A 27,005-nucleotide genomic window follows, 5' to 3' on the forward strand; every position below is an offset into this window, starting at 1 on the left:
TATGTTTGAGGAGGTCGGTGTGGCTGGAGAGGCTGCAGGGGGTGGGGGTGGGTCAGAGATGAAATGGGGCCAGTCCTCCAGGGCCCTGAGACTGTGGAGGGGACTTGGGCTTTGATTCTGAGTGAAATGGAAGCCCGCGGTGTTGTCAGCTGCAGAGAGACGGGTGTGACCTTGTTGTAACAGGTTCCCTCTGGATATTGAGAATATGCCTCAGGTGGGGCTGATGCAGGAGGCAGGAGCCCATCTGCAGGTGGGCTTTGATATTGTTGGTGTATTTGGGTGTTTTCCTCCTGTTTTTTACTTCCACCAGTGATTTTACGTTTTTATTTTAAAGAATTCATATTTTGTTCTTCAGTTAATAGGTATTACATTTCAATGCTTCAAAACCAACAAAGTACTGAAAAGTACACCATGAAAAGTCTCACCCTCACCGTGCCCCCCCATCGGGCCTGTGGCCTGCCCACCCTCCCCCTTTTCCTGGCCTCACTGGTATGCAGTCTCCCCTCCCTCCAAGCGCCTCACCACAAGGTCAAACCAAACACCCCCACGCCCCAGACCTGAAGCACTTCCTGCCCTGCTCCCTGGGAGGCCAAACCACACACTCCTGTCTGCATGTGGCTGCCCCAGGCCGTGGGAACCGCCAGCCCAGCCCTCCCCTCCCCTCTCCTCCCCTGCCCGGGTTCCCCTGACAGAGCCCTGCTCTGGGGGGCTGGGAGCCCAGGGGGTTGAAGGAGAATGATGCTGAGCCCCCAGGTCTCTCGATAAATCTGGCCCTAAGTGGCCACCAGCCCCCAAAAAGTCTCTCTAGGGGACTTTTGCACCCTTTATTCCCTAGGAGTGGACAGGGGCAGGGATGAGAGGTCCCATCGGACAGAGGGGAAACTGAGGCCCACAGAAGCTCAGAGGCTTGTCCAGGCAGAATGGGGAAATGAGCAAAGGCCTCCAGACAGCCACCATTGATGGCCTGTGGTTTTGCTGGGCCCAGGGAGCACCCTGGAACTCACTGTGATGTCCTCAGCCCCGGGCCCTGCAGAGGGGGATGGGAGTGGGGACTTGGCTGGCCGCAGATACAGGTGGAGGGGGCACTGAATGGGGGCAGGTGAGGGGAGCAGGCCCAAGGAATGTGGGGGATCCCCAGGGGCTGTTCAACGCCCTTCTCCCATGACATGGCTCTCTCACTTCTGCCCGTTCCTCACCCACTTGGAACCCAACTGACTGAAGCTGGAGCCTCCAAAGGTCCCCCAAGGGACCACGGGGTAAGTGCCAGGTGTCCTGACAGCCCCTGAGGCCAATCAGGGGACCTGGAAACCATCACCAGAGAATGGGACATGCCTGGCGTCTATCCAGGGCATGGTGGCAGGGAGGCAGACAGGGAGGCCAGATGTGGGCAGAGGGATGGAAATGCAGTTGGCCTAAAGGGAGTGTCCACATGGCTTCCTTCTTCCCTGGGGTCCTGAACTCCCCTTTATGCCTGGGACAGAGAGAGGGTTAGCCAGAGCAGGCACATGGGTCTACTCGTATAGCTACTCATGCAGCCTACCTGGGCCTGAGCCAGCTCCAGGGTCCAGGTCAAAAACTTCAGCCCACCTCTAGCATCCGGTGGGCTCAGAAAGCTTGCTCAACTCCAGATGGCCCCACAGATCTGCCTGGCGGGGTCAGCCCTGGCCTCTGACTCAGAAACTCCAGGAACCGGTGCCAGGTGCACCACTAACCAGCTGGGTGACCTTAGTGAAGTCACTTCCCTTCTCTTGGCCTCAGTCCCATCATCCATAAAACAGATGACAAACAGATTTCATCTCATGAAATGGAGAGGGAGTGCTGAGATCGATTGTTGATGCCTGCCATGGGTGCAGGATTGGTAAGAGTACTACACATGCCATGTATTTGCCATCCCTGCTTCAGCCTTGTCTCGGGGAGGACGTTGGTATTAGAACTGCTGTTTCTAAGGGCACCATGGATCCTCTGGAGGGACCACAGAGCTAGCAGGCCAATTTCTTCTTTGGTTCAACTCTTCCATTCAGTACTTCCTGAGAACCCATTTGCATGGAGTTTCATCCGCAATCCTAGGGCCCCAAGGCTGATTCAGACACATTTCTAGAAGCTCACAATCTGGCTCAAGAGATAGAAGTGGAACCACAAAACCAGAAAGCAACATAAAATGTCTGTATCCTAAAAAAGAAAGAGAGAGAGAGGGAGAGGGAGGGAGAAACGTCCCTTGGGAATTAAAAGGGGGTGGCTGTGAATCCACTTGAGGTAGATCAGAAAAGGCCTCATGAAGACAGTGGCCTTTGAACCTGTCTTCAAAGAACAGATGTGAATTGGAAATAGACAGTAGGGACAAGCAGGAGGAACAGTGTGGCAAAGGTGCCCAGGCAGGAAAAGGGCAGGGAACAGTGTGAGGAACAGCAGCTAGGAAAATCTCACATTATCTCATACTGCCTTTGAGCATTGCCTTCCAACCGGCGTAGATATGAAGCATCTCTGCTCTTCCTTGGCAAGGAGGAAACCCAAACACTCCACCCCTCTTTCCCAGACTAATCCCGGAGGTTTTTCTCTCAGACAGAGCCTCCTGCCTGGGCTGCTAAGCCATAGTGAGGGAACTTGGTTCATGTCATATGGCTAAGAGCACAGACTCTGAAGTCTGACAGCCTGGGCTGGAATGCTGGCTCTACCACTGGCAAATTACTTCAGCTCTCTGGGCCTCAGTTTTTTGCTCTCTGTAGACAGATGTCACAGACTTTGGGGTACGATTAGATAAGGGAGTGAAGCAGGACAACAGCATCGGGCCCATAGTGAGAATTTTTGACCAGGGAGAACACCCCACTGTCTGTCTCTGTGTGGCACATTCGCTAAGACAATTTCTGTGCAATGCCCGGGTTCCCCTAAACCTCACCATGAAACCTCTGCCCCAAGTGGGATGCAGAGCATTTCTGGGAATTTCTCAGGGGATGGTTGCTTGGGCTGTTGGGCAGGATGCCCCCTCAGCGTGAGTACTGGCAGAGAAGCTCCAGGGGACTAGAGGCTGCAGACGGTGTTTCCCTGGGACACCTGCTTCAAGGCTCACTTCAAATATGTGCAGAGAACACATGGGGAGAATGCACCTGAGCATGTGCTCGTGAGTCACCTGCTTAGAATGTTCCCACCAATTTCAGCCTCCCTTCCTTCATGCAACAAGTCTTTATCAAACACCTGCTATGTGCTGTGTACTAGGGTTGAAGTCAGGTGGTCAAGGAAGATGTCTCTGAGGAAGTGGCATTGCAGCAGAGCACTAGGAGAGCCATTCAGCATCTGGGGGGGAAGCCTGGGGGCAGAGGGCACAGCAGGTGCAAAGGCCTTGACAGGGGACTATGCTCAGTGGGTTAAAGCCACAGCAGATGTGTCCAGAGAAGAGAGATGGAGGGGGTAGGAGATGAGGTCACAGAGGCAGGGAGGGCCTGGTCAGATCAAAGACTTTATAATCAGGTCATGGTTAGTGCTGGGACAATCAATCAGTCGATAAGGTAATGCAAAGACAGAGATTTCTCCGGAGTAAAATGGTAAGGAAGGTCTCTGATAAGGTGACACTTGAGCAGAAATCTGTGTTAAGTGAGTGTTCAAGGCATGAGGATATCTGGGGAAGAGCATTCTGGGAGAGAGAGATCAGCAAGTGCAAAGGCCCCGGGGTGGGAATGTGGCTGGTGTGTTCGAGGAACAGCACGAAGAGCAGGGAGGCTGGGGTGGAATGGGTGAGGGGTGACCACAGGGGAAACAGAGTTCAAGGGGTAGGTATTGGCTATCTCACATAGGGTAAGGAGGTTGGCTTTTACTCTGAGCAAGGTAGGATGTGTGCGGGGTTGAGGGCAGAGGAAGATAGGACCTGATGCAGAGGTGGGAAAGACAGCAAGAAAACCAGCATGGCAGTGGGACCCATCTCCACCTTGGGGTGGCTGGGCCTGGCTTCTGGTCAGAACAGATCTCAAGGGGGCCTGATGGCTTCCTACTACCCTTTGTCAGGCTGAGCCCCAAGAGGGTGGAGCAGAGAGTGCAGGCCTGCCCCCCTTCCGGGAGGTCTGCGGGCAGCAAACTCTTGTCCAGGGCAGGAGGATGTGTTCGCTGACTCGGAGGAAACAGCGCATCCCACATCAAAAGGGGGCCCCGGGTGGCTCCCACGCTCGGGCATCGTGGGAACCCTGCTACCCTGGGTTCTCTCAGGGGGCCTGCAGATTCAGAGAGGCTGGGGGCTGCCTTCACACTGTTCCCTAGCTCATGATGAGTAAATAAAAAACAGCCCCACTGTCACACCCTATCTACAACCTTCCCAGGAGCAAGACAAATTTTTGTAAATTGGGCTCTGTGGTTTTTAAGTGTTGCCAGAAATTGTAGGGCAGCCAAGATTTAGAAACCTTCCCTTTCTGAGGTGCCCCCCTGCCTAAATCCCAGGCCAAAGACTCAGCAAGACCAAGGTCATGAGCTGGACCAGATGCTGGTCATTAGATAGACCTGGGGTAGCGAACTGTCCTCACTGATTAGCAGAGGCTGTGCTGAAGATTCTGCTCAGCTTGAGAGTGCTGTGATGGATTAGTGATGTCTGCCACAGGTAGGAGACAAGGAGTAGTGGTTTGCATACTAAATATTGTTTTTGCCATCCATTTTACGGATAGCCCTGGAGAAAAGGGAGGATTTTTTTTTTTTTTTTTTATGAGACAGGAAGAAAGGAGGTAGGGGAGACCGAGATATATTGAGATCCTTCGTGGTGTGCCTACACTAGAACTCTTTTGAAGGACGGGGCAGGGAAGAGGAGAAGCTTGAGGTACATGCCCCTTTGCTTTCCTGTAAGAGTAGGGGAAGGGGTGAGATTAGGTGATACCCCGCAGGAAGGTCCTGGAGGATTATGACAGGCCCCAAGAGGGTCAAGTGGAAACTCAGCCCCGTCTCTTGGGTCCCAGCAGGCTGCTAGAAGGAGAAAATCCTTCTCCACTCACACCCCTGCACCAAACTATGAGCTTTGCATGTTTTAACTCACTGAACCCTCACAAGGCTTTATCCCCATTACAGATGGGGAAATTGAGGCACAGCACCTTTCTGCACACACACACCTCAACTGACCAGGTGCTGGGGGTCCCATGGCACCTGCCCGCCAATAGCACCCCCCTCTAGGGCTGTGTTCAGTGGTTCAGGTCACCACAGTGTTCGATGACCCCGACTCTGCTCCAGACACTCTCCACACCCTCAGAAGGCTCTGGGAGAAGTGCTGCAGGGGACCCAGATTAAGTCTGTGTTGCTGAGCAGGCAGAGTGGAGAGGCTGTGTGCGGTGATGGGTGCATAGGACTCTGTGCAAAGTGTGGGCCTCCCCAGCCGTGTGTCTATGTGTCTGTGTGTCTGCACGTGTCCCCATGTGCAGTGGGTGGCTGCATGAGCTGGCTCCTCTTGTCTGATGACATGCCCTCACGGTGTGTGCATGGGTGTGCCTCCGTGTGTGGTGTTTACCATGCAGAAGTGTGTGTGTGTGTGTGTGTGTCTCTGAATCCGTGTATGTTTGTGAGGGGTGTGTTCCCTGAGATGCGTCTGTGTGTGTCTTTGGATATATGTGTGCATGGCAATGTTCCCTAGTGTGTTGGTGTGTTTGTGTGTCTGCACGCAAATGTGTGTGGCTTTGTGTTCTCCGCGCACATGTATTCTGTGTCTGTGTCTGGGGAAGGAGCTTCCTGGGATGTGTGTGTGGGGGGGGAGGTACCTGTTTGTGCAGTGTTCTCCATGTTATGTGTGTGTGTGTATCTGTGTACCTGTATGTGAGGTGTGTGTACCTGTATGTGTGGTGTGTGTAACACTTGTATATGTGTGCTTGGAAATAGAGCGCCTATTCCCCAGGAGTGTGAGTGTGTGTGTGTGTGTGTGTGTGTGTGTGTGTGTGTGTGTGTTTCTGGATCCACTGCAGCTGCGCCCAAGCCTGCCAAGCATACCATTTGCTTAAAGATGATTCCCAGCCGGCTGCCCGGGATCGACTGTGCCTGCCAGGGGCTGATGACCGGGCAGCACTGGCCAGGCTCAGAACTTAGCAGGCAGGCAAAGGGGGTGGTAGCAGCAACTTCCCCAGCTGTCCCTGCCCCCATCCCTTCCTGCACACCCTCCTGGCACACCTCCCAAGCCCCTCTGGCTCCCCTGGCTTTGAGAACACATGTCTTCATCGAGACTTATCCATCCAGCGCTTCAGCAGCCAGCCTGTAGTTCACCTACGTAACCCAGCGCTGAAGTAGTGAAGCCTCAGACGGCCACAGTATGCAGATTGCCGCAACCCTTCTCCTTCCATCCTCCCAGCAGCCCTGGGGGTGAGGTATGATTATCCCCATTTTTCAGATGAGGAAACAGAGGGTTACAGAGGTTCCGTAACTTGCCTAAGCTTGTCACTGCAATACTTTCATGGTTTCCTCTCCAAGGGGAAGGGAAGATACACTGTGACTCAGTGGGCCGAGGTGCAGAGAGGTGAAACTGCTCAGCCAGGCTTACGCATCAGTGGGGTGTTGGTGATGGGTAGTGCCTTTCAAGTCTTTATTAGGTGCCAGGAATTCTGCTGGACCCTTGACGTGCAGAATTTCATGGACTCTTCACAGCAAACATAAGGACGGTGCCATTTTACAGATGGGAGACAGGCTTATGAGAGGTACTGTGCTGTGTGACACCCAGCCAGTTAGTGCTTGAGCTGAGATATGAGAGCAGCTCTGGCTGATTTCAAAAGCCAGAGCTCTTTGGTGGGGAAGGGCAAAGAGGGGAAGCAGGCTATGGTTTCCTAAGGCCTCTTCGTTTGAAGAGGGGCAATGCCTCGATTATAGGAACTGACATCAGTAGATCTTCGAGAGGCGAAAAACGTTCATCGTAAAATGTCTTTGGAAAACCTGGATTTATCATTCCTAATCACATTTCTTTATGCAGGACTTATCAGAGCCTTCAATGTGCTCATATATGTTGTGAATTTTCAAGGAGACAGTGAAGTGTTTCATAACTTATTTGATCCCAGAATGCCTCTTTCCCAGAACCTTTTATGGGGAGAAATGTTGGAATGGCTACATCATCACTCACAGTTGGGTTTCAGGCACAGCGGCCAGTAGAAGGGAACTGTTGGACCCCAAGCTCTCGCAAGGGAGGCCAGCTGAGGAGTGGGTAAGAAAGGAGTACGTCTAGGGATCCATTACTTTATAACTGGGGCAGAGATCCCAATCACACCCCGCCCCATAAAAGAAGGGTGCCTATATCCCTGGTGATCATTCTAAATGACGAGGACAGGCATAAAGAGGTCAGAGTATGCCCAAGAGCCAGAATGCAAAGCAGGATCCCCTGATCTTCCGGTGTGTGGGGCTAGAGTCCAGCTGCGGCCTCTTTTCTCCCCTCAGGGTCCCCGCGCTCCCAGTGAAGAACTTGAATGGTACCGGGCCGGTCCATCCGGCCCTGGCAGGTGAGATCCAGCTCTGGAGGGACAGAAGGGCGGGGCCCACGAGGAGGCGGCCCCACCTGTCTGCCCTGTGACTCCGCCCCCTGGCGGGGCTGGTGGGCGGGGCCCAGAGGAAACGCCCCTACCGTTGGACCCTGATACTGGGGAGGGCGAGACCCGCAGAAGGCATTCCACTCGGCTTCCACCCGCGGTGGGGCCCAGGGGGCCCCCGGCCCATCCTGACCTGAAGGCCCCAGGATTCCTGGGCCAAGCAGGTGGGCGGGGCCTGGGGGAGGCCCCTGGCGCCCGCCCAAAGGGGACCAGGTGGGCGGGGACCAGGTGGGCGCCACGCCCCCTGACGGCCCCGCCCTCTCCCCAGGGATGACCGGGATCTTGCTGTGTGCGGCGGGCCTGCCCGTGTGCCTGACGCGGGCCCCCAAGCCCATCCTGCACCCGCCGCCCGTGAGCAAGAGCGACGTCAAGCCTGTGCCCGGCGTGCCCGGGGTGTGCCGCAAGACCAAGAAGAAGCACCTCAAGAAGAGTACGCCTTCCGCGCCGACCCTGACCCCACTAACCTAACTCTTTACCCCAACCCCTCTGACCCCACCCTCCAATTTGTTCTTAGGACTTAGAACTCCACCTCCATCTCCTGATCTCAGCTCCCTTTCCCCTGACCCCCTCTGCCACCAACTCTGATTGCAGCAACAGCTGAAAGGTGACTCCTGCCAACCCCTCTCTGACCCCTGACCCCATCCTGAGCCAAGCCCTCAGGGGGAGATTCTAGGCACCCTCGAGCCCACCCCGCTGTGTCCTTGCAGGCAAGAACCCCGAGGATGTGGTTCGAAGGTACATGCAGAAGGTGAAGAACCCGCCCGATGAGGTGAGCCCCCGCGGGAGGGTCCTGGACTGGGCAGAGGGCGGCGCCCTCGCTTCCCCAGCCCTTGACCTCCCATCCTCTACACCCTCTCCCGTGGTTCTGTGTGTCACAATCTCTCCTCCCAGTTTGGGGGTTCGCCTTTTCTCTCTCTCTTTTTAAAGATTGTATTTATTCATTTGAGACACAGAGATAGAGAGAGAGATCATGAGCAGGGGCACAGGCAGAGGGAGAGGAAGAAGCAGACTTCCCACTGAGCCAGGAGCCCAATGTGGGGCTCGATCCCAGAACCCTGGGATCATGACCCCAGCGGAAGGCAGACGCTTAACCGACTGAGCCACCCAGGCGCCCCAACACCTTTTTTACACAATGTCTTCTGATAAACAGGTTTAATAGAATCACGTTTATCAATCTCCTGATGAGTGACACTTTTCGTATCTTATTTTCACCCGTATTTTACACCCCATGTTTAAGTTTTGCTTTCGATAGTTAAGCCTTTAATCCCTCTGGATGGGGGTGCCAGGGAGCCCTGTCTTCCTCTGCCATGTATCTGCATTCAGTATATGGGAGTGTCCTCTCCCTTTGCCAAATGGGTACCGGAGCCTGGGGCAATCTGCCACCCTTGGGATCCTCCCAGGGGCAGCTCTGACCTGAGGGTGTCCTGCCCTGGCCAGTCCTCAGTCTCCCTTCTGTGCCCCTGCCCGCAGGACTGCACCATCTGCATGGAGCGCCTGGTCACAGCATCCGGTTACGAGGGCGTGCTTCGGCACAGGGGCGTGCGGCCCGAGCTTGTGGGCCGCCTGGGCCGCTGCGGCCACATGTACCACCTGCTGTGCCTCGTGGCCATGTACTCCAATGGCAACAAGGTGGGCCGCGCGGGCCAGTGGGTGGAGCCAGTGGGTGGCGCAGGCGGAGGGGCGGGGCCGGGATACCTGCGGACCTCACCGCCAGCCTCCCCCCGCCCCAGGATGGCAGCCTGCAGTGCCCCACCTGCAAGGCCATCTATGGAGAGAAGACGGGCACTCAGCCGCCCGGGAAGATGGAGTTCCACCTCATCCCCCACTCGCTGCCAGGCTTCGCTGACACCCAGACTATCCGCATTGTCTACGACATCCCCACAGGCATCCAGGTGAGCCCTCCCTTCCCGCCCCTCTGGCCTCAACTCTGAACCCTGCAGAGGCCCCCCCACACCTGTCCATGGTTCAAGCACCTGCTCCCCTCCCCACAGGGCCCCGAGCACCCCAACCCAGGCAAGAAGTTCACCGCAAGAGGCTTCCCGCGCCACTGCTATCTGCCCAACAATGAGAAGGGCCGGAAGGTGGGTGCCCTGAGGGTGCAGGGGTGTGGGAGCTGGCCAGGTTCCCCCTCACCCTCAATCCCTGTTTCCTCCCTGCACCAGCATCGACCACTACCTCCTAGTGCGAGTCCAGCCCTGCCAGTTGCTTCACACCCCCCATCTCATTTCCAGCTTGGTGAGGTCAAGGTCTTGACCCCATGTTACAGAAGCCTCAGACAGGGCAAGTGACTTTCCCAAGGTCACACAGCTAGTAAGTGGGAGAGCCTAGATTTCAACCCAAGCAGTCCAGGCTCTTCACCACCACACTCTGGATTGTCGGCTTCACTTCTTGTTTTTCAAGAGAAGCCAGATCTCCTGATTTTCATGTAAAATCTCCGGGTTTTTGAACATTGCCAAAGAAGTCACAAAACGGCCATTTAGTAAACCAGACACAGCTGAGGGCCTTCAATTTGAGACCCAGATGAAACAGGCAGATAACCTGGAAAAGAGCTCTTACTGGGAGTCCATCCAGGGAAGTGGCCACGCTGGGCGGCCACTGGTAATGTTGCAGGCTTAGAAGGCATTAACGGAGCCACAGTATGGCCAGGGAGGGAGGGAGGCTGGGCTGGGGGAGGAGGGGGCTCCAGCTATAGGGCGGGGCTGCCCGGGCCCTCCCCTCACCCCCGCGCCTGTCCTGGTGCCTACCCGCCAGGTGCTGAGGCTGCTCATCACCGCCTGGGAGCGGAGACTCATCTTCACCATCGGCACATCCAACACCACGGGCGAGTCGGACACCGTGGTATGGAACGAGATCCACCACAAGACCGAGTTTGGGTCCAACCTCACAGGCCACGGCTACCCGGACGCTAGCTACCTAGACAATGTGCTGGCCGAGCTTACAGCCCAGGGCGTGTCCGAGGCTGCAGCCAAGGCCTGAGGCCCGAGGCTGCCCACCTTCCCTCCTGCTTGGCCCCCTGGTCCGGCACTTGCCTCCCTCTGCCAGGTGTGTCCTGGTGGCCCACGTTCAGGGCTAGGGAGGAGCCTGCAGAAGGAGCCAGAAGCTTTCTGGAGATGTGGCTGGAGGTAGTTGGAATATGCTGGGAGGATGGCAGGCCAGCCGGCTCTGACTTGTAGCTCCCCGAGAGGGTGGCAGAGAGAGTACCAGGAACCACAGCAACCTCCCTACCAAAAAGACAGAGCCCCACCCCCTCATGCAAACACACGTGTCCTGTTGAACACATGCACGCACACCCACGTGCCTCTACTTAACCCCAGACTGGGGGGGAAGAGACAGAAGACCCCTGTGATACCCCATATGGATTCCCATCTGTGTCTCCATCATCTCCGTACAGCTTGTCTGCAGACGGGATTCAGGTCAAGCACCTGGGGCCCTGCTGGGGCTCCGAGGGGAAAAGGGCCCTTGGGAAGCTCAGCTTCCCCCCATCTCTGTCACCCATCTCTGCCACCCACTGATGGGCAGTTGTGGGCCCATGGGGTAGAAGCCCCAGATTAGTCAGCAGGTTAGCAAAGGGGCAGGCCAGAGAGAGGGGGACCAGAGGGATCTTATTTTGTGCTTGTGTCTCTTCATCCTTCTGGGACTCTGACGTCCTTCTTCTCCCCTCCCATCCCCAGGCCTTATGTCTGTCCCAGATAAAGGCACTGTTCTCCTTTCCTCCCCACCCCATCCTCTCCACCAAATCACTCCCAAACGTCGAGATCCAAAGGCTGGAGCTTCTGGCTTCAGGAGCAAGACGAGAAGGCCTAGCTTAGGCCAGCAGGTCTAAAAAGCAGACCGGACAGCAAAGAGTCCATCTCCCTTTCCTTGGGAGTGGGCAGTGGGGTGGCTGATGGTCTTGGCCAACCAGGGGCCTGTTGCCCAGGCAACTCACCAGCTCCGCCTCTGTTGATTGGCTGCCACAGTGGAAGTCAGCCAAGATTTAAAGGGACGCAAGAGATTGCTCTTTTGAAAACCTACCAGTCCCACTGTGGGTGGAGAAATAAATGGTCTTTCTCCTCCTCACTCAGTCTTTTCCTGCCAAGAGGGGTGGGGGGTGGGTGGCTCTGTTCCTGGGGGCCTCTGGCCCACCCCGTCGGGGAGCTTACAACAAAATGATGACCCCAGGACCATTGCCCCTCTCAGCCTTGGGCAGCTGGAGTTTGAGGGTCCCCATAATTCTCTTGTCTTGGGGTATGCAGGGAGTGTGAAGGTGACAGAGGCAGACCCTCCAACCCTAGTCCCCAAAAGGGCAGGGCTGACGGTGCTGTCCTCAAGCACGGCACGAGACAATGCACACAGCTGCTCCCCGGTACAGTACTGGGAATGAGGGACTTGGGCTGGGAGCTGAGAGCCTACGGGAAAACATGGAGGAGCTGGGATACACCGTGACTGGTTCCTCGAGCCCCAGACCCTGCCCTAAGGCAGGAGGGCCCGGTTCTGTCTAGGGACAGATCCCAGGATCTGCAACAAGCTTCCTATCAGCTCGGCAGCATCCCAGGATGCTGGGTGGCTGTGGCGGATGCTGCGGCTCCAGGCGACCCCTGCTGGCCACACTTGGGATAGCACTGCATCTTTCCGGGTCCCCCTTATCTCCAGATATGCTTTGGTTTTTGTCCCACACTCCAGTCACACGAAACCAGAAATGAGTCCTTGGAGGCCCTTCCAGTTCTGTCAGTTGGGTGTTCCCAAATATTTTACCCTCTATGATTATTTCTCAAACGAAATCTCACTTCAAACCTTACTATACATAACTGCCCAGCCCCTTGATCATCAAATCCTGTGTTCGACCATATCACCGGGGGATCTTGTTAAACATCCTGATCCCTGTGCCCATACTCCCGCAGATTCTGATTTAGTAAATCAGTGGGGTCCAACAATCTGCATTTCTAGCAGACAACCTAGGGGTGAGTTTTGGACCACAGTCTAAGAAACCCCCTCCCTGGCTCCCAAGCCAGCCCCGTGGAACCCAGTTTGACAACCACACATCTAGACACTCCCTCATTTTATACAGCATGAACTGAGGCTCGAAGAGGGGATCAGAACCTAGCCCAAGGTCTCCCAGGATCCAAGGATCTAAGTCTGGCACACTGGGGTCCAAGCCTCTGTTATTCCCGAGGGAGCCTGATTCTAGACGCTTGTGGTTAGGACTCTCGGCAAGGCAGGGTTCGGGAGGATCAGTAAGGTTACACGGATTGGCAAACATGAAAACAGGAAGGGCTGAGCCTCTTTAGTGCCTGTCTGGGGCAACAAGGCCACGTGGGTATCGGGGATTCACGTACAGCTGTATCTAGCAGCTCGGGACCAGGCTGGCTTGGTCAGTGTGGGCAGAGGCCAGTCTGGTTTAGCAGAGACCTTCCGCTGAGCGGAATGAGTTGGGGTGCTTATCCCGTCCACTCCCATCTGCCTCAGCCCAGAGACTGAGATTCATTCAGTACAAAGGCCAGCCCCCTGCCAGAGGGCTTCCATGCCCGGGGTTCTGGACTTAGGGCACAGAGACTAGGAGATCTCCAGAAGCCTCCACCCTACAGCATCAACGAGGTACAGGACAGCCTCAAGGGGCCAGGGTGCACTGAGAAGGGCCTGCTGGCTCCTTCCACCTCCTTCCAGGCTGGCTCTGGCATCTCCTTAGTGCCCAAGGGGGCCCAGGGCTGCCTTCTGCTGCTCCCGCTGCTGGAACTCTTCATGGGCTCTGTCCAGATCCGCGAGCACCTCCAGCAGGCGGGCGGCTGCCTCTCTCGGCCGGGCCAGGGCATCGGGACAGGCCCCTGTGAGGGAGACAAGGAGCCGTGGGGGCTCAGCCAGGCCAGGGAGGGCTGCCATAACCCAGACCCCATGGCTTTCTCAGGCTCCAGGCTGGCCCTGAGAGCCCACACACTCCGTCACCCTACTCACCACACCTGCTGGTGAACTGCGAAGGGGAGAGTTGTGGGGAAGGACATAGAGTGGGCTCGGCAAGTTATGGCAGGGGACAGAGACGGCGAAGAAAGGGGACCTCCTTAGCCCCTTACCTTCCGTGGCCCCGGAGCTCTTCTCTGCATCTGCCTCTGGGCTTGAATCTGTGTTGGGATCCTCCTGGAATTTCATCCTGGAAGTTGAAAGGGAGAAAGACAAGGTTGGTCCCTGATTCCCAATCTTGGTCTCCACCCCAGAGATTCTCTGCTGGTTGCAGGAGACGCGACTGTCTCCCACTAGTCACCATCACCACCACCACCATCACATCAAATACTTAAGAATGCCAGACACTATTATAAACCCTTCACATGTATCAACTCATTTAAGTATCACCAAAAAATGTATCCAAGGTAGGTACTTACTGTTGATTCCATTATACAGTCCAGACACAGAGAGGTAAAGTAACTTGCCTAAGGTTGCACAGCATAACTGTTACCGTGTATTGAAAGCTGTGACCAGGCATCTACAAAATGCCTCACCTGTATTAGCTCATTTGACCACTCAGGACAACCCCATGAGGAAGGTACCATTATTATCCCTATTTTCCCGATGAGGAAGCGGAGGTACAGAGAGGGTAAGCAATGTGCCCGAGATCACACAGCCAGTAAGTGGCTAGCCCAGAATTCGAAGCCAGGCAGGCCAGCTTCAGAACCCACTCTAGAAGGAGTTGGAACAAATCAGTCACTGAATAGGGGTGAAGCCCACAAGGAAGGAAAAGGAACGCATCCAAGGTCTGTGCCCATGTCTCAAGGGACCCGGATATTAAAAGACCCAAGACCCACTTCTGCATTGGGGCCTGCCTGAAGACGACTCCCAGTCCCCTGCTTGAGCCTGCACACCGCGCACCGGGAAGCTCAGCTGAAGCGGATGGAAAGAATGAATAAATGAATGTGGGAGGCCATGCTGGGCAGGTGGCCTGGCTGGTCATCACGGGGGAAGTGGGCTGGGCAAGGGCACCCACCTGAGCTGGTCCCGCCCCAGGAGCAGCCGCCGATACACCATCTGGATCTCAGCGTCGGGATCCAGTGGGTCGCTCCAGTCCCCCAGGGTGACAGCCGAGTGTGTGCGGCTGCAACCAGCAGCTGAGGGGGACACAGCGCCATCAGAACCGCTTCCCACTGCCCCCTCTAAAAGTCCCCACGACAGATGGTCCCCAAGCCCCGAGCCTTCTGCCTCTAAGATCCCTCTTCCAACCTACTACTTCCATCAAGCCCCACTGCCTCCACTCCCGCCCAGCAGAGCCGTAGCCTCACTTCCCTCTAGCCTCCTCCCACAGTCCAGGCTCCAGCCACGAAGACCCTTTTCAATCCTTCAGCCCTCCCTGTGCCACCTCCGGGCCTTTGCCTGTGCTCTTTGCTCTGCCTACAACACTTCCTTACCCCATCCCTGTCTCTAACTTCCTTGCTTAACGCCTCCTCTCCTCAGGTCACATCTAAACAGTACCTCCTCCAGGAAGCCCCCCTTGATCTCCTACTCTGGGGCTGGGTCAGAGGCATGCTCTGGAGTTTCAAAAGCCTTATCTTAGGGGTGCCTGGGTGGCTCAGTCGTTGAGCGTCTGCCTTCGGCTCCGGTCATGATCCCAGGGTCCTGGGATCGAGCCCTGCATTGGGCTCCCTGCTCCACGGGAGGCCTGCTTCTCCCTCTCCCACTCCCCCTGCTTGTGTTCCCTCTCTCGCTGTGTCTCTCTGTCAACTAAATAAATAAAATCTTTTTTTAAAAAGGCCTCATCTTAGTACTTAGAAGACTGTATTACAACTGTCTGGTTATTCATTTGTCTTCCTCCAGAGCAAGCCTGATGTCTGTGTACCACTAGATGCTTGGCACATAGTAGGTACTTAAAAAATAATACCTCACATGTAATGAGCACTATGTGCTCGGCAGTGTTCTAAGGGCGTTGTGTATATCAACTCAATCCTCCCAACAGCCCTAGGAGGCAGGTACTGTCATCAACCCTATTTTCCGCTTCAGGAGACTGAGGCATACAGAGGTTAAGTAACTTGCCCGAGGTTGCACAGCAGCTCAGACGGAGGTGGGACATCTGCTGATCGACAGGTAGGGAGGGCGGAACCTGGGCCCACCCTGCCGCCTCACCTGAGCGCTCAGCCTGGAGGCAGCAGGTCCAGCGCGAACTGCGGAAAGCACCGGGGTGGCAGGCAGCCAGTTTGTCTGGGTTGGGGGCGCTGGCCTTGCGCAGGGCCGACAGCCACTGGTTGAGCTCATTCACATTCTGCAGGGAGCCCAGGGGTGCGGGGGGACGGTCAGGGGTGGGAACCGAAGGGATGCTCTCCGCCCCATCCTTGCCATGCCTCACCTTACACTGGAGGTAAGTGGTGTGCAGCGCGCCGGCGGCGTCCTGCGTTACCACCTGCATCACGTGCGGCAGCTGGAAGGCGCCCTCGTCCACGCGCTCCACGGCGCGGATGTGCGACACCGGGACGGAGGAGCGCATCTGGGAGACAGGCCTGTCGCTGCAGGGTGGGCTGGGGCCCGGGGTGTCGGGGCCCAGGGACAGCTTTCCTTTGGAGGCCTGTCTCAGGGGATGTTCCCTGGGGGTGTGTCTGTAATCTGGGTGCATGACCCCTGTCTCGAGCACTGAGTCCCCCAGACCTGCCCCATCACCCTCTAAGGAAGCGTGGACTCCCCTGGGCACCAGTGTCCATCACTGTCATCAATCAGCACAGCAACCCCTGAGATGGCAGATGGGATGTGCTTTCTAGCACTCTGCATTTATCACTTTACACCAATTTCTGAGGCCGGGTCTATGTGCCGAGGAGGAAACTGAGGCCCAGGAGGATCCATGACCCTCCTGAAGTTACTCAGCTAGTGGAGCCAGGGACTGGAACTCTAGAATCTATGCTCTGCTGACAAAGTGGGAATAATGAACAAGTACACCCTGTCCAGTGTTAGCTATTATTCACGGATGTGCAGACAGAGAAATGCGTACACATCAGCAGGTACCTGAGTTGTCGCTGGATTTCAGTGGCAACCCCATAAGAACAGGGATTTTATGTCTTGTTTACTGCTGTATGTCCAGTGCGTAGAACACTGCATGGTATACAGTAAGCACTCAATAAATGTTTGATGAATGACCGAGTGAATAAATGCCTGGTATGTGTACCTATACCGCCAGGCAGGGACATCTGAGCGAACAGATCTAATTTTACGTGAGTAGGATAGCTCATAGGCATTGGCCTGGGTGGGAGCATTGGAGGGCGGCTAAGCATTGTGTGTGTCCACACCTGGGGTGGGGGGGGTCCGGACCACCACAAGTGCACATTCTGAAGGACGTCTGATGGTGTGTGTGTGTGGGGGGTGGATGCCTGTGTCTGTCCTGTGCCCACATTGGCCCAAAAGTGTGAGCAGAGCCTGGCCTGAGACTTTGGACTTGCTGAGTCCTTGGCCCCTCCTGGGCCTCAGTTTTCCCCTGCTTACAGAGAGGCAGCTCAATGAGCGAGGCCACTGCTGGAACACCCCACCCCACCCCACCCCCGCTGTGGGCGGGAGGCCCACCTGCCACTCAGGACTCTTGGAGTAGGAGAGAGTCTCCCCGCTGAGCCAGAAGTAACGCTTCTTGAAGGCAAAGCGTGTGGCCAGGCTGGCGGGCTCCTCCTTGCGCTTCAGCAGGTAACCTTCACGAACAATCACTGAGGGGGCCACCAGGGCCCTGGCTGGGCCCCCAGCCTCTGGGAAATGGGAACAGGGGGACAGTGAACCCCTCATATCCAGGCTCAACCTGCCCTGCTGGTGTGCCCAGGGCCTCTGTGGATGAGCATGACTCTCTGCCCCCCTAGAGGCAGGAGGGTGAACAACAGGACGGCTGCAGACTCCACTCCCTGCATTAGGGAGTGGATCATTGAAGTAGGGTGGGGAGCACAAAGCAGGTGTCCAGGATCCCTCTCCCGAAGTTCTGTAGATAATGGTGCAGGCAGCCAGCGGGGTGGGGGGGGGAGGGGAGGGGAGGGAAGGGGGAGCATGCCTCAGGAAGTCAGTCCAGGGAGGATCTGGGATCTAGCCCCCCCTGGGGGCGGGGTCCCTCCCCAACGCCGTAGGGACCCCGCCATGCCACAACCAGGGCTCCCCATTCCAACAGATTCCTCCTATGTGACCTGGACCCAACTCTCTCATGCCCTGAGCCCTACATTGTGATACAGACTTAGCCCCAACTCTTCTGCTTAAAACAGTCCCAGGCTCCATTTCACTCCCCATTAAAGGCCAGCTGCCTATGAAGCCCCCACACAATCTGCCCCCACCTCTCCTTTGTGACCCCTCATTCACTCTTCTACATTGGCTCCTCCCTGTGGCTGCCCGTTCCCCACCTCAGGGCCTTTGCACATGCTATTCCCAGCCTGGAATACTCTTTCCCGGGATCTTCATGGCTTGCTCTCTGTCCTCCTTCAGGTCTTTGCTCTAGTAGCACCCTAGTGAGGCCATTTCTGGCCACCCTACCTAAAAATTCGACCTGCCACCCCTACCCCAACATTCTCTTCCCTCCATTATTTTTTCTCCCTACACGATCACTCCCAAACATACTATATTATTTGCTAACTCATCTTTTTATAGCCTGTGGTCCCTGCTAGAATAAAACTTCCATGAGAGCAGAAATTTCTTCTGTCTTGTGCACTGCTGTTTCCCCAGCACCTGGAACAGTGTCTAGCAAGCACTTGATAGATTTTTTTTTTTATTGTGTGCACACCATGCGACAGCACCCATACACATCTCCCCATTGGCTGGAATAGCCTGGAGGACAGGGCCTGAGCTCTGTTCATATCTGGGACCTAGCACAGGAGGGGCCAGGAAATGTTAGTGGACTGACTAGCTGACCCACACAGGTCCATAGTCTCAATGCTGGGGTGGGGGCGGGGCGGGAAGGGCAGGTCCCGAGGGTCCACAGAGTGACAAGCCAGATGTGGCAGGAACACAGAGACTCACCCTCCTCCTCATCCACATCCACCAGCTGGTCCAGGAAGTGTCTCACACGTGAGATACTCTGCAGCAGGAAGGGGTGGAGGGGGGCCATCCATAGCTCCTTGCCCTGGCCCAGCTGCTGGCCCAGGTTTCCGATGCTCTGCACAGCCTGGAGCAAAGAAGCAAGGGATGCCAGGGCCAAGGTCACTGCAGGGGAAGGGCTGTCTGTGGGCCCAGAACAGAGCCCCTGAGTCCTAACTCTCAAATCAGTGCTCAATGAAAGGGGAAGACTCATAGCAGCACCTGCTTTGAGCAATATCTACCCCTCCCTATGGAGAGATATGCAACCCCAGTGCCCTTATTCTGTTCCCTCCAGAGCCTGATTCCCCTACCCAGGACTGCCTGATCCTATCATGCATACTTTGAAGCCCATCAGAACCTCAACATATGGCCACTTTGCAAAGGATGGTCTAATTCATACTAAGGTGTAAATGACTACTAGCCCGCTTCCCACTTTCCTCCTGGAAGGGTAGGGTTTTCGTTTCAAGAGACGAAATTAGAGAACATATGAACGAATGCCTTCACAGTTGGGATGGAAGGCTAATGGGTGTTTCAGACAGATTTCTCTGGGTGTCGTTTGGGTCTTCTGTCAGTTTGGCCTTCCAGCTCTGTTCCTATGCTTTTCCAGGCTAAAAACACTCAGGATGTGGAACTCCACTTTCGGCACCTTGGCAAGAAGTAGCAGTGAGCGGCTGGTCTGGGGATCTGCATGCTGGTCCCGGAGGTCAAACAGCTTTGGGGTGAGGATGGCAGGCGCAAAGAATCGCAGGAAGAGAAAGCCACTTATGGCCAGGTACTTCACATCCTGCCAAGAGAAGCAGCAGGTGGGAAGAGCCTCCAAGGACCCACTTCCCAAATGGGGAAACTGAGGCGGCAAGGACTATAGATTGGTGGTGCAAGGGGAAGTGGGACAGGAGATGGGCTAGGAGACCACACTGGTCTGCCAAGATCGTTTTTTCTCTCTGGACCTCAGTTTCTCCACCTGGAAAATAGAGTAGCAATACCAATCCTGCAGGATCAGCTTTAGCCAAACATCCTCAGAATCTGTTTGTGCCAATCACCGTGCTAAGGGCACAGGCCTATAAAGGAAACAGCATCATTATTCTCCTTTTACAGATGAGGAAGCAGAAATTCAGAGATGCCAAGTGACTTGCCCAAGGTCACACAGCTGATGGGTAGGGAAGGCAGAATTCAATCTCCCGATCTATGATTTATTATATTGATAGCACCATGCCAGATACCTCTCCATACATTTGTTTAGTTAATACTCACCCTGGGAGGAGGGATTCTATCTGCATTTTATAGAGAAGGCCACTGAAGCCCAAAGAGAGGTCACCTGCCCAAGGCCACACAGCTGTAAACGGCAGAGCCAAGATTTGAACCCAAGCAGGATTAGAGCTCTCAGCTCTTCATCACACCCTCTTGCATTTGACCCTCATTACCGTGCAATGCTTGCTGAGCATCAGGAACTAATCCGAACCACTAACCGTCCCATGGAGTAGGTACTATTGTCCCTGTTTTCTGGATGAGGACACAGGCTCAGGAGTGAACCCAGGCCGGCTGGCTCCTGAGGCTGTCCTATGTGCACCCCGCAGCCCAAGACTCTGCCTCCTACAAACTGTAAAGTGCGGTGCCCCCTGTGTGAGTCCCAGCCCTGGCCCACCTACAGGTAAGGCTGGTTCCCCCAGCACCAGCAGAGGCAACTCAGAGAGAGGGTGTGCCTTTATCCTGGGTGCATCTGGCTCTCCCCGAATCACTCCCCGCCCACCTTTCACACTTGCCCAGCTATATTTAGCTCGAGAATGTGCTCTAGTATTTATTTAGGGGTTGTATTCACACTTGAGACAATACCCTCCCTGGGTCAATGCCAACTTCCTACGGCATGTGTGCGCTGACAGTGAGCCCTGCCGACAGAGGGTACCCAATACTGCCCAGGAGGAGGGTCTCTGCCCCCATCTGCCCTCATCTGGAACCTGAGCTGCCCCCAAGGCCACCGCCCCTCCCCCCCACCCCCCACACCTGCCATCTTCCAGGGTAATTTTAGTCTTTGACATCATCTCTTCAACTTCCTTTCTTAAGCAGGAGGAACAGGTGTCAGAGCAGCAGAGAAAGGAGTTCCCCTGGGTTTCCATGACCCCATCCACCCTCACGGGCCTGAGAAAGTCCCTGCTTCCTGACCATGGCCTCTGCCCACCATGGAGCTGAGAACTGCAGGGCACTTGGGTGTCACACTGGGTCCCCCACAAAGGCCAGGCTGTCTAGGGAGCTGGCCTCCCTGCTTCCCTTCCCACCTCCCAGCCACAGCTGTGTCCCACTTAGCACCTGCAGCCCAGGCGAGAGCCTGGCAAAATGGGGCGTAAATCAAGCGACGTCCCAGTTTGGAGGCCCAGAGCTCACTCCTCAGCAGGGGGCCGAGGGGAGAAGGGAGAGACCCACACTGGGAGACCAGAGGCCTCGCTTTGAGTCCACAACCCTTGGCCAAGGCTCTTTACCTCTCGGGGCCTCAGTTTCCCCACTGGTAAACAGAACGTGGGGAGAGGTGTGGCATAATCAAGGGCTCTTAACTCAAGCTCTAGGGACTGAGCTGTTACATCTCCAACATTTAGCAGGTCTTAGATTTTTCTGCAAAGTGACCCCCCAGTCCGTGTTTCTATTACATCAGCACTACCCAAGAGCCTGATGTGATGTCATTTTTAAGGTAGGACAAAAACGGCCACCTGGGGGCGCCTGGGTGGCTCAGTCGGTTAAGTGCCTGCCTTCAGCTCAGGTCATGATCCCAGAGTCCCTGGATCAAGTTCCGCATCAGGCTCCCTGCTTAGTGGGGAGTCTGCTTCTGGCTCTGATCCTCCTCTCTCTCGTGCTTTCTCTCTTCCTCTCTCAAATGAATAAAATCTTTAAAAAAAATTGCTTTAAAAAAAAAAAAAAAAAAACAGGGGCGCCTGGGTGGCTCAGTCGTTAAGCGTCTACCTTCGGCTCGGGTCATGATCCAAGCCCCGCATCAGGCTCCCTGCTCCTCGGGAAGTCTGCTTCTCCCTCTCCCACTCCCCCTGCTTGTGTTCCCTCTCTTGCTGTCTCTGTCTCTTTCAAATAAATAAATAAAAATCTTTAAATAAAATAATAATGAAAAAAAAAACGGCCACCCAGAAGGGATGCTGACCATTAAACCAGGGGGGCTCCAATGGGTAACCCACGGGCCAGTCCAGCTGCAAACGTGTAACAACTGGCTCAAAGTGTTGTTGTGTTGTTGTTGTTGTTAGGTGAATCAGTGCCAACATTTAAAAAAATAGAAGACCTCACATAAAATCCAGAATGTTGGCTTTAGAAAATAAACTCTCACGATCTGGCAGTACTGGGTCCCCATTCCTACATGGCAATGACTGATTGTCTGGAGCTGCCCCCTTAAGACAAGCCGTGGGAGCTCCCGTTGCCACAGTCCCTACCACTCCCTACTGCCCCACTCCAGACTGCTGCCTTCATTCACCTCACCTGCCTGAGGCAGCACCAGGGGTCTCAACTTTTATGTCAATAGTGACAAAGCACTGGCACATGCAGGGATTTGTTTTTAGGCTATTTCGGGTGCCTGCGACAGAGCACCTACTGTGTACCAGTGTGCTCGCTCGTTCTTGTGTTCTCTCGCTCTCTTTCTCTAAGAGCTGCATTTAAGAAGCACTCACTTTGTGCCAGACTCTATATTTGGTGGTTTTGAGCACCGATCCAGAAGCCAGCCTGCCTAGACAGCTGCCTACCCCAGGACCATGTGACTCAATCTCTCTGGGCCTCTGCCTCTTCCTCTGGGAAATGGAAGAATACTGGCACCCACCCCATAGGGCGGATACAAAGACCAGGTAAGGCAAGGCATATGTACAAGTCGGTCTGAACCCTGGCAAGGGCTATATATCGAGTTAGCTGCTCTAACTACTATTACCACCACCCCTGGATCCCAGACCCTGCCAGGAATACCATCCCCACTGCTGACAGGACGCACAGTACTTTAGTGTGAGCAGCCCAGCTCTGTCCCCACCCTGCTCCGCCTCTCCCTCTCCGTGTGACCCTGGACAAGCCACTGCCCCTCCCCAGGCTCAGTCTCCCCATCAGCTCCATGGGAACGCGTGGCCCACCTCGTGCTCCGCCTGGGGGAAGTGCTCCTCCACGCACTGGTGCAGCTGCTTGAAGGCGAGGCGCATGGCAAGCGGGCAGCGCCCCACAGAGCCCACAATGGCCTCCACGATGGGCCCCAGGTAGCCGGTCAGCAGCCCCAGGCTGGCGTCCCGCACGTGCTCCTCCGAGGGTGCGCCCTTGAAGGAGATTCTCCTGGGGAAACAGAGTGGCTGTGCCTCCGAGCCCAGCCTCTGTCCGCTCAAAACCCTCCCCCAGCCCCCACTGAGCTGAAAGCACCCACCTTCCCATCCCCCCTCCATAACCTCCCCTCCTCCCATTCCCGCCAAGCTTCTTACTGCTGCTTAAACACGCGGAGTTCACTCCTGTCGCGGAGTCTCGTGCATGTTCTTCCCTCCGCCTGAGACACTCTTGCACCCACAGTTAGCTTAAATGTCCCCTCCTTAAAGAGGCCATCCCTTTCCCACCACACATCATCACGGACCCTGGTCTGGTGCGTTTTCAGCAGGGACATGCCGGACACACTCTCCCACCTCAGGGCCTTTGCACTTGCTCTTTCCCCTGGCCTGGGATACTCTTCCACTGGATCTGTGCATGCCTCCCTCCCTCATCTCCTTCAAGTCTCTGCTGAAAGGTCCCCTTCTCTGTGAGGCTGTCCCTCTGACCACCCTATGAAATCCTGCAAACCCCTGCTCTGCTCCCACAACCCTTCCCTGCTCTCTCTCTCCATTCCCCTGAGCGCCTTCAATAACCTTCTTTAGTTGGCTATCTCCCTCCCCCTGGAAGACAGATTTGTGTCCACTTACTCCCTGCTTGGGACCAGTGTTCATCCAGTGTCTGAACAATAGGTTCTCGACGATTGTTTTGTTGAGTGGATGATGGAATAACACTTTTCTACCTGCAAGGTTCTTGTCCCTTCTTTCTTGTTCCCACTACAGGTGTAGGGTCTGTCTTGCCCGCCTGAGAGTTGGGATTCGAACCCAGGAGCTCAGTTTCAGAGTCCTGCCCGTCACCACTACACTACCCAGCCCGAGGATGGCGGTGCTCCCAGTGAGGCTTTCTGCGGCAATGCGGAGCTCCTGAGCAATCATGCCGGAGGGAGGGATGGCCGTTGGCACAGACCCAGCCTGGCAAGGCTCTGGGCAGACAAGGGGTCTGCCAGGGGGTTCGGGTTCGCCCCTGAGGCATTGCTCACCTGGTGCGGCCCAGGTCCATCTTGCACGGGTCCAGTTCCATGTACTTCTTTTCCTCGAAGACACGGTTAATCACTGGCTTCAGGACCTCGTGCAGGTAAGGCATGCCCACGAGCTGAGGGCAGGGGGCACCACATGCGACAGGGCTGAGGGGGAGGCGGGGGCGTTCCCACGAGCCAGGGGCTGGGGGACCATGTGCGGAGAGGCTCAGAGCGAGGCTGAGGCATGCCCGAGAGCAGGAGTGAGGGGCACTACCCAGGTGCGTCTCAGGGAGAGGCCAGGCACCAGCTACCAGCAGCCCGGCTCAGCGACCCTGAGCCAACCGAGGCCAGCCAAGCTCTGGGCTCCCAGTAAGCACAGAAAAGGAGTCCCCCTGAGGAAGCTGCAGCTGGACCCCACCAGACCTTTGCGTGCTCACCTTCATAAACTGTTCCATTGCCTTGGATGCCAGGGAGTTAGAACGGAAGAGGGTGTTGGGGTCAGCTGGGAGGACAAAGGGAAGTGTTTGCTGGGATTTGGAGGCCAGATCCGCCTCACCCCACCCACCCAAGGTGGGAGTCATGATTCTTCCAGCCCCAGGAATCAGGTAGAACTGCAACATCAACTCCATTCACAGGCCAGGGGCCCAGAGTGGTTCAATGAGCGGCCTAAGGTCAGACAGCTCAAGAGTAGCAACGCCAGCACCTGAATCCAAGACTGCATCCCCAGTTGGCTGCTGGTGCACAGTGTAGGGACCCCCCCGCCCCCCCACACACGTAGGAGCCCCTGACCTCTGCCTGAAGCCCCCCGTTTCTCCCTCAGAGACCCTGTGTGGACCTATCCCTGGGGTGTGATGTCTGGGGCTCATGCAGGCAACTCACTGGTCCGGGTCACCTCACGCCGGGTGAGATAGTCCAGGAGGGGCCCAGCCTGGCCCTGGCCAAGAAAGAGCTTCACCAACTTGGTGGCAAGGTCCTGGCGGCAGTCCCCCAAGGTCAGCTCCTCCAGCACAGCCAGGGGACTAGCAGCATCCTCCTGGGCAAGGACAGCCAACAGGGGAGGTGGCCCAGGGTCCTGGGACCCCAAAGCAAGAACCCCGGGAGGGATCCCTGAAGCACGGGGAGCCATCATCCAGATCCCCAGTAGAATGGATGCACCCACCTCTGCCGGCCCCAGCACAGACTCCATGAGCAGCTCCGTGAGCGGCTGGTAATACCGGGAGGGCAGGATGCGGTCCTCGAGGAGGCGCACCTTCAGCCGCAGCGCGCCCAGGGTCCCCCTGACCGGGGTCAGATCGCAGGTGAGGGAGCAGTAAGTATGTACCCGCAGGTGCGGACGGCCAAGAGAGGCAGGTGCGAACACAGATAAGGAGCATGGATGTTAGCAAAACAAGGTAGACGGGGACAGGTGTGGGCAGGTGTGAACAGGCGTGGGCAGTGTAGGCAGGTGTGAACAGATACTGACAGGGATGCACAGGAACAGACGAGTGCAGACAGTCAACAGATACTGCTGGTGTGGAATGACGTGGCCAGTGTGAAAAACAAAATTATGTTCACTGTGAACAGACAATGGGGGCAGGTGTGGATGGTGTAGTCCGATGCAGACAAGTGTGGAGAAGTGTGGACAGGTGTGGGTATATGTGAACAGATGTTGAGAGGGATACACGGGAATGGCCAGGTAAAGTCAATGTTAACAGTGTGGCCAGTATAAGGTGTCTACAAGAACGGACAACGTGAACAGGTGTGCGCAGGTGTGGAAAGACCCAGGGTTCTGAACACACATTGACTAGTGTGAGCTGATATGTTCAGGTGCAAACAGGTGGATGGGTCCAAGGTGAACTCATTTGGACATAAGTAAATGTACATTGTAAGACAGACATTTGCTCAATGAGTGAACAAAGTGACATGGTGACAGCTTGTGGGTTAACATGGGCACCCACCAGGACCTGCCCGCAAGCTGAAGATGGCACTCGACCTGAGTTCAGCCTGGCCGCCTCCCTCCGCACCCACATTTACCCAGAATCCTCCTCGGCTCTGGGAAAGGGCAGGAGACGGAACCAGCCACTGGGTGCGTTCTGCTGCAGGACCTGTGGGGGGAACTCCACCTGCAGGGGGACACGCAGACCCTCAGCTGAACCCGAACTTGCCCGGCCCAAGGGCCCACCCAGGTCAAGAAAAGCTCTGACTGCCCACCCAAGGAGGGGAGGTGTAGCCTGCCAGGGGCCACCTCCCCTCCCCTACCAAACCCCATTGACAAGAGCAGCCACACTCCCTCTCCCAGTCCCAAAGTACTAGCTCCTGCCAGGACACTGAGGGCCTCCAGAGGAGACTTCATTTACAGTTGGGGAAACTGAGGCTTGGGGAGATGGAGCGACTTGTCCGAGGTCACACAGCTGCCAGAGACCACATATCTGGATTGAAGGCATTTTCAGCTCTTTTTGGGGACACAAATCTCACCTGTCTGGAAGCTTAAAGAGAGTCCAGAAGGCCCCTGAGCCCCAGCCCCTCTCTTTTAAAATAACTATAAAGATGTAATTTGCATCCCGTACAAGTCACGTATTTAAAGTGTGTAATTCAACGGCTTCTGGTCTACTCACAGAGTTGTGCAACCATTACCACTAATTTCAGAGAATTTTCTATCAGCGCCCCAAACGCCTGTGCTCATTAGCTGTCACTCCCCATCTCCCACCCCCACCCCCAGCTCCTTGCCACCACTGGTCTACTTTCTGTCTTGACACGTTCACCTACTCCAGACATCTCAGATAAATGAAACCATATAATCTGTGGGGACTGGCTTCTTTCCCTTGGCAAGTTTCCAAGATTCATCCACGTTGTAGCAGGTGCCACGACTTCATTCTCTTTTATGGCTGAGTAATATTCCATTGTAAGGATACACCATGCTGTATTTATTCATTCAGCTCTGGAGGGACATTTGGGTTGTTTCCACTCTTGGCTGTCACGAACAACGCTGCTGTGAACCTTCATGTACAAGTTTTTATGTGGATATGTGTTTTCATTTCTCTCTGGTGCATACCCAGGAGTGGAGTTGCCAGGGCATGTGATGATGGTCTTTAACCGTTTGAGGAAGGGCCAGACTCTTTTCCAAAGCGGCTACCCCATTTACAACCCCACCTGCCTGCCCTGCCGGCTGTACAGAACCAAGCCTCCCTATAACTTGCTCTAATCTTGCATCCTTTGAAAAAAAACTGTCAGCCCTGACTATGCATCCATTCCCACTGAGAGGCAGGGGC

General features: G+C 55.6%; 2 protein-coding genes across 8 annotated transcripts in view; one reads left to right on the forward strand and one right to left on the reverse strand.

The window, feature by feature from the left end:
• DTX1 (deltex E3 ubiquitin ligase 1) overlaps positions 1–12,404 on the forward strand; it is a 36,390-nt gene extending 23,986 nt beyond the window's left edge. The window contains exons 4-10 of the mRNA XM_027575501.2: positions 7,366–7,427; positions 7,783–7,944; positions 8,222–8,283; positions 8,985–9,143; positions 9,245–9,406; positions 9,506–9,595; positions 10,266–12,404. Coding sequence (XP_027431302.1) covers positions 7,366–7,427; positions 7,783–7,944; positions 8,222–8,283; positions 8,985–9,143; positions 9,245–9,406; positions 9,506–9,595; positions 10,266–10,490 — 922 coding nt within the window. The 3' untranslated portion in view covers positions 10,491–12,404. The remainder of the gene's footprint in view (positions 1–7,365; positions 7,428–7,782; positions 7,945–8,221; positions 8,284–8,984; positions 9,144–9,244; positions 9,407–9,505; positions 9,596–10,265) is intronic.
• A 135-nt stretch (positions 12,405–12,539) lies between these two features.
• Positions 12,540–27,005, reverse strand: part of RASAL1 (RAS protein activator like 1) — a 29,410-nt gene continuing 14,944 nt past the window's right edge. For 4 of the 7 annotated variants that reach the window (XM_027575495.1, XM_027575498.1, XM_027575499.1 and 1 more), the window contains 14 exons: positions 25,771–25,859; positions 24,917–25,034; positions 24,637–24,790; positions 24,195–24,259; positions 23,779–23,891; positions 22,586–22,778; positions 19,135–19,272; positions 18,432–18,576; positions 17,013–17,185; positions 15,814–15,951; positions 15,594–15,729; positions 14,464–14,584; positions 13,559–13,635; positions 12,540–13,315 (listed from right to left, as the gene is read on the reverse strand). In XM_027575495.1, coding sequence (XP_027431296.1) covers positions 13,176–13,315; positions 13,559–13,635; positions 14,464–14,584; positions 15,594–15,729; positions 15,814–15,951; positions 17,013–17,185; positions 18,432–18,576; positions 19,135–19,272; positions 22,586–22,778; positions 23,779–23,891; positions 24,195–24,259; positions 24,637–24,790; positions 24,917–25,034; positions 25,771–25,859 — 1,800 coding nt within the window. In that variant the 3' untranslated portion in view covers positions 12,540–13,175. Of the gene's footprint in view, positions 13,316–13,558; positions 13,636–14,463; positions 14,585–15,593; positions 15,952–17,012; positions 17,186–18,431; positions 18,577–19,134; positions 19,273–22,585; positions 22,779–23,778; positions 23,892–24,194; positions 24,260–24,636; positions 24,791–24,916; positions 25,035–25,770; positions 25,860–27,005 lie in introns of all 7 variants that reach the window. The other 3 variants (XM_027575497.1, XM_027575496.1, XM_027575494.1) reach the window with 3 other exon arrangements.

This window comes from Zalophus californianus, chromosome 14 (assembly GCF_009762305.2).
Source record: "Zalophus californianus isolate mZalCal1 chromosome 14, mZalCal1.pri.v2, whole genome shotgun sequence".
NCBI classification, from domain to species: Eukaryota; Metazoa; Chordata; class Mammalia; order Carnivora; family Otariidae; genus Zalophus; species Zalophus californianus.